Source organism: Callionymus lyra, chromosome 7 (genome assembly GCF_982586985.1).
Source record: "Callionymus lyra chromosome 7, fCalLyr1.hap1.1, whole genome shotgun sequence".
Taxonomy (NCBI): Eukaryota; Metazoa; Chordata; class Actinopteri; order Syngnathiformes; family Callionymidae; genus Callionymus; species Callionymus lyra.
In genome coordinates this window covers 22,403,622-22,410,201 of record NC_141824.1, presented here as the reverse complement: position 1 = coordinate 22,410,201, position 6,580 = coordinate 22,403,622, and the positions used below count along the sequence as shown (strand labels likewise).

At 39.2% G+C, this 6,580-nt stretch overlaps 2 protein-coding genes across 2 annotated transcripts; one reads left to right on the top strand and one right to left on the bottom strand.

Annotated features, from left to right (window-relative positions):
* Nucleotides 1-155: 155 nt before the first annotated feature.
* On the bottom strand, nucleotides 156-1,692 carry dnajc30b (DnaJ (Hsp40) homolog, subfamily C, member 30b). The gene has a single exon (XM_087795640.1). It carries the CDS (start codon nucleotides 1,690-1,692, stop codon nucleotides 676-678), a length of 1,017 nt encoding a protein of 338 aa, XP_087651766.1. The 3' UTR covers nucleotides 156-675.
* A 791-nt stretch (nucleotides 1,693-2,483) lies between these two features.
* On the top strand, nucleotides 2,484-6,371 carry bud23 (BUD23 rRNA methyltransferase and ribosome maturation factor). The gene is made up of 12 exons (XM_087795489.1): nucleotides 2,484-2,638; nucleotides 2,795-2,832; nucleotides 2,945-3,040; nucleotides 3,166-3,248; nucleotides 3,623-3,719; nucleotides 3,824-3,920; nucleotides 3,984-4,034; nucleotides 4,103-4,188; nucleotides 4,389-4,434; nucleotides 4,509-4,570; nucleotides 5,642-5,731; nucleotides 5,795-6,371. Exons 1-12 carry the CDS (start codon nucleotides 2,591-2,593, stop codon nucleotides 5,847-5,849), a joined length of 849 nt encoding a protein of 282 aa, XP_087651615.1. The 5' UTR covers nucleotides 2,484-2,590; the 3' UTR covers nucleotides 5,850-6,371.
* The last annotated feature ends 209 nt before the right edge of the window (nucleotides 6,372-6,580 follow it).

Here is a 6,580-nt window from a genome sequence, read left to right as displayed (position 1 = left end):
AAAATCTCATTTAAATTCACCATTTTTCAAGTATTTTATTTATGTTCAATTTTTTTGAGGGGGACAAAAAAGTCCTAAATAAAACCCTATAGTCATTTTTAGAGACGTATTCATAGTATATTAAAATCAAAAAGTTATTTGTATCTGCATGATTTTTAAACCTCATCAGGGGCCACAAGTTAGTAAGTAAGTAATTTGTATTTATATGGCGCTTTTCCCGACCAGGGTCACAAAGCGCTTAAACAATCAAAATAATATTCAATAAAATATATACTTTAAAGGTCAAGATAACACGAGAACAACACAGGAAGTTCCAAAAAATCCAGGAAAAGCCTGAACAAATAAAAATGTCAGTAGACTCCATCAAGTGCAAAGAATACAGTCAAGGGGCCACACTGAAAGAAAAGATGAAAGAACAGAAAATGCATAGCATAACTTTTAGCTTCCATTGTTCATACACTTATTTAAATAAATAAAAAAGGTTCAATAAAGACACAAATAAATTGTTTTTTTTAAATGTATATTGTCAACCAGAACCCATTCAAAGTCTTAAATCAGATGCTATGATTGATGAATTACACAGTAATTTCCACATTATACAGTCAGATACATTCCTAGGATGAGAAATAGTGCCAGAGTACCAACACATGATCCTGTCACCGGACCGCTTCTATTTTAAGGCCTGCAGAGACTAACTAACAGGAATCCAGCCGTAAACACCAGCATCACAGTCAAGTTCTTCATTCTCTCTTCTTTCAGTTTCTTCAGTCTCTCCCGGTCCAGCCTCTCCATCTCCTTACGCGCCCTCATCACCTGCTCCCGCTGCAGCTGATCGCCGTAGTGACCTTTGTAAAAAGCGTCAAAGTCATACATGATCTTTCCTCCGGCTCTGTAGAACTGCCGGGAGTTCGGTTGCCGCTGAGGCGGTGGAGCAGCTTTGGACGACGGTCTTCCCGCCGACTGGACATCCATCTGGCCCAGGAGTCCCCGGTCGTACTTCCTCCTGAGGTCGATGTTCCCCAGGACCGTGTACGCCTCGCTGATCACGGAGAAGCGCCGCGTGGTGTCGGGGTCTCCTGGGTTTTTGTCAGGGTGGTGGATCAGGGACTGCTTGTAGTAGGCCGTCTTGATCTGGGATTGAGTGGCATTTGGGGAGATGCGGAGGACGTCATAATATGCCGTCCTGCTCCTGTGCATGGGTGCATCTCCGTGGTCACCCCTCGTGCTGTAGGTCCTGCAGGGGACAGTCGTGGGTCGCCTCAGCGCTGATCCTGGAGCCAGAATAAATAAGAATGTGCCACAAGTTCTGAGATGTTCAGGAGACCTGGAGAAGTCATGCGGGGTGAGGAGAGCTTTAGTCCAGGTGGACATGCTAGCTGCTGACCAGGAGGGACAGACCTGCGGAGACCAACTCTTCCTGCTGTCTGAAGACTCCTGTTCAAGACATTTAGAGACAAGAAAAGTCCAACTTCCCCCATTTCTCACTCCGTACAGTTGAGTCCACTTCCTTTTCGAGGATGTTTTCCTCTTATATTCCAGCCGTGGTTTGTCTCTGAGGCGTCTGTCAGCAGCAGTGCTTGAGGTAACAAGGGATCCATAGTGGTGTCTGAAGCCATTAGATCTGCTGTAGCCGCCTGTGATGGCAGAAAGTCGGTTAGCAGCGCCAGTTAGCCGCTGACCGACATCTGCCATCGTTCCCTGATGATACAGGAAGCAGATGCTTGCGAGCCAATGAGAATCAATGTTTACAGGAAGTACTTTGGAGTGGCTGACCAATCACCAACGAGAATTCGCGCTCACTTTATTTTTGATAGTGAGTCCTAAAAATAACAATTAAGTAAGTTTTATTTCCCACAGACACAAGTTTATAAAACTACTTTTTTTCAAACCATAATCAACACGAATTTAAATAGAAATTGCTCTAAATTAAGTCAACGCCCTAGTAATTTTGTTGACCCATTGTTCTATAAATTCTAAATATAATGAATAATAGCCATTTTCTACAATAGTAATCGTAATTTATTTTTAAATAACAACCCCAGTGGTCGGTCGATTTCTTTATTATTTAAAAAAAATGTATTTATTTATTTGTTGGTGTGTGTTGTTTAAAAACGAAAATGGTTTCCATTTTTACATGTATTTATCAATAAATTATACAATTTATTTTGTTTCTGGACACAAAGTGTACCAGAATATTTTTTTTTGAATTACTTTCGCGTTATTTTACTTATTTGTAGATCAAAATGTATTCTATAAGATAAAAAGGTTAGACGCCTAGAGCAAATACATTGTGTTATTATAGGAAATACTTAATAATAGCAGCGTTCTGAAAAGCTTGAGTTGAAAATAATCGAAACATGTAAATAATCATTTGAAGAATATAATAATTATTGCGTTTTTGTTGTAACAGCTGAGATGTGTAACTTTACGACTCAACAGCAGGTGGCGACACGTTCGTCGAGGTTTCCGTGTATGAAGCCGAAGAAGAAGAGACCCTGGGATTTCACGTGTTTACAACATTTTGCTCTTTAAAAGAGGCTGAAATTTCGACGAACGTTAGATATTTAAACACAAGACAAACGAAATAATCATGACGTCCAACTGTCGACGACCAGAACACTCAGCTCCTCCGGATGTGGTAGGTCGATCTTTGTTTGATAAGTTTGTATTCTAGTTTAGGTTCATGGTATTTTTTATTGTATTTAAACAAATGCTTAAGTAACGTAAAGTCAACATTGTATCGCATGCCCAAGTAATATATGTGAACTAATGCCTAATATTGTTGCTTTTTCAGTTTTACAATGAGGTGGAAGCGAAAAAATATTCACAGAAGTGAGTGAATATAGAGTTCTTTCTTTGTCAATTGTATTGATGTTTTGTGAACACAACAGTATTCATGTGTATATTGAATGTGTATCATCGAGGCTTAAATCTTGTTTTCCAGCTCCAGAATGATAGAGATTCAGACACAGATGTCAGAGAGAGCTGTAGAACTTTTAAACCTTCCAGAAGACCAGCCGTGTTTTCTGCTGGACGTGGGGTGAGTAAAGGACTGGGATCTCGTATATAGTTCAGATCTTCGAAGTAAAGCAGACAACCAAGAAAAAGAATAGTCGTATATCTATCGCTTGTGAAGTTGTAACTCTCTTTATATCCTCATCACAGGTGTGGTTCAGGTCTCAGTGGAGATTACCTCTCGGAAGAAGGACACTACTGGGTTGGCGTAGATATCAGCTCGGCCATGTTGGGTCAGTTTTGCATTTTATAAACTCAATAAATAAACTCGAGGCAAGTTATTTTTAGCAGATTCATGTTTATGTTTGTGACCTAAGATAAAATAAGACAGATTTATGGATTTCCGCAATTATACAGAGATGTCAAATAAGACTCATGTTGGATAATTTTTTAAAAATATCACAATCAGACTCCTTTTGAAGTCCCCTGTGTAAACATCTGTTGGACCTAGGATTATCTTTTGGCCCCTAATGTGATTGAGGTCAATATCCCCGATCGTATTGCCCTGGACTTAATATCGTATATTAATACTCTTAATTATCACCTTACAACTTAACAATCTTGTCGTTTTTTTGAAGTTGACCTTTTTCAATATTGTAAAATCTAGACGTGGCGCTTGACCGAGAGGTGGAAGGAGACTTGTTGTTGGGTGATATGGGGGAGGGGATGCCTTTCCGGCCAGGAACCTTCGACGGCTGCATCAGGTGATGAAGGCTTAATATTTATTACTGATATAATAATAAATTATATTATATGTTAAATTTCTTGGTTTTTTAAAATAACCGTCTCTTCTTTGCTTCGTCGTCAGCATCTCTGCACTGCAGTGGCTCTGTAACGCAGACAAGCGAACACACAGTCCTTCTAAGAGACTCTTCACCTTCTTCAGCACGCTCTATTCTTCACTGGTGAGACACATCTGAGTGTTTTATAAGAAAACCTGTTATTCAGCTTAATGCTTTTATTTTCAGTCGAGAGGTGCCCGGGCCGTCTTCCAGCTTTATCCAGAGAATTCCGAGCAGGTAAATGATTAAAGTGACTTTTCTTTCGATGACACAGACTTAACATTCTTTCTTTCTTTATTTTCTAGCTGGAATTGATCACGGAGCGAGCCATGAAGGCAGGCTTCAGTGGAGGAATGGTGGTCGACTACCCCAACAGCAGCAAGGCCAAAAAGTCAGTCTCTGACACTTGGAAGATTTTTTAATGTGGATTAGCGTCAATCATTTATCATTTTATCCATGGCACAGTTAAATCAATTTATATTACTAAGCCAATTATGAACAACTTTTGGAAAACTATTTTTTATTTTTATCTTATTGAAGGAAGTGAAAATCGGGACAATTGATTGACAGTCTCGCTGATTTTCTCCCCAGATTCTTCTTGTGTCTGTTCGCTGGTGTGACGGGAGTTCTCCCAAAAGTGAGAACAAAGTTTTTAACCTAAAGAATAGTTGATTTGACTCTGTGATCATTTCTGATGTTTCTGTTCATCAGGGTTTGGGAATAGAAACATCAGACAGAACTGTTGCAAACCAGGTCCAGTATTCCGGACAAAGGTAACCCAGAACCAGCACTTGATGTAAAGTTTAGTTATAGATCAATATGATGATTGACATATTGTATGATTTCTTCTGTTAACAAGTGGAAAGTTGTGATCAGAAGGTTACATTTTAAGATTAATTAATGCGTCTTTAGCAATGGTTGATATGAAAGGGGTTATTTCCTCTGCCACCTAGCAACCAAATGGTTCTAATCTCCGGTTTGACATTGACTGAGAAGTCTATTATAATGTTCTGCTCCACATAGAGACTGATTTCTCAAACAAGTCAGTCAAATACAACTCTAATCAGATTTGACTTCATTCACATGTTTCATTGGTCTTCAACACATTTTGCTACATGACAAAAGTAGCTTCTTAACAATCATTCCTATAAACCTTCATTACTGCTCTGAACCCACCAAACCAGGAGCATGTGTATCAGGTCCAAAATGTAATGTGCGCTGTGACGTCTGCAGCCTGAGCCTGAAGGTTTAGACTCATTTCACCTGCAGACTTGTTTGAGAGACGGACTGCTCTGAGAACTAGAGTTGACACCGTCGTGCCTCCTGGTGAACGAGGGAATATGAGGAGAGCGGGTTCTGGTTCTTGTATAAAAACAATGTGCAGCAGAACAATATGAGACTTCAAGTTCAATCCAGACACAGAGTTGTTGGAGCCACTACAGCCCCGGGCTTTTGGCAGGATTCTAATATGTGTTTTATATACAAGACATAAACACATTTTAATAATAAACGACAGTCGCAACACTTCTCTGATCTCAAACGTCATCATGGTTTCCTTGTGAAGAATTCATTTTTCCATCAGTCGTCACAACAACCCTGCACTGTTTACGTCGTCTTTGTCTGCGACCTTTCGGGATGATTTGCATTCGTGGAAAAACGGTTATGAGCCGACATTTTCATTTGGACAAATAAATTGATGAATAATGGTTGTCTGAATGTGATTCCGTCTGAACTCGTTGACCCACTTTTTCACAATCATTCTCTAATGAGTGGAGCGTGTGTGTCTGGGTCCTGCAGAGGTTGGATTAGAGACACGTTTTTAAATTTAATTGGTTTCGCTTCAGATGCCGTTTCAAAAACATGAAAGGAAGGTCTGTAAAGAAGGGAAAAGACTGGATCCTGGAGAAAAAGGAAAGACGGAGAAGACAGGGACGGTACGTACTCCAGAGTAAAACAGTGGAAGTGTTGCTTTACTCGTCGCTTCTTTCCTCGTGCAGGGAAGTGCGAGCTGACACCAAATACACTGGACGACAGAGGAGACCTCATTTTTAGACCGTGGAGAACGTCTGGACCACCTTGATGTCAGACTTCTTAATTAAGAGCCTCTTTTAATTACTCATTCATTTCCCAGACACAATTATATTGTGCAGATGTAAGAAGATGACGATCATGGCTGCAGTAAGAGAAGATATGGTTCAAGTATTGTAATGGAAAAATTAAAAATCTCAGCTCCTGAAGCAATTTTGAGTGTTTTGCTGCAGAGCAAAAAACCTTTTTGAACACATTTCTACATGTCACTGGAATTTATAATCTAGCTTAACCATTAATACTGAAGTTATACTCACCATTAACAAAGAAGATGGGTCATCTTACTATACTTCCAAAAACATAATAAAAATGAATTAACCTTTCAATGAAGCAATAAAAATAATGAGTCGGTTGAATTCTGCAGCTGTTAATTTCCAGACGGATTGTGTGGTTAAGTGCATAAATGTGTGTGTGTTTACGTTATCACTGAACATACTGACTATTATTAAGTTTAATTGTTCAGCAGAGGCAAAACAAACATTAAAAAATGACAAAACAAAAACAAATGCCTGATTATGTAATCATGGATTCAATGGCAAACTTGTTATGGTCTGGTTTTCCCCGTTGCTGCACCAAGAAAAATCACTACTTGTTCATTTAAGATATTAACACTAAAATCAAGTAGATAAAGTCTTATTATAATTGAAATCATCAGTGTAGGTGTCAAATGTATTTACTTGTCAAGCCATCTTAAA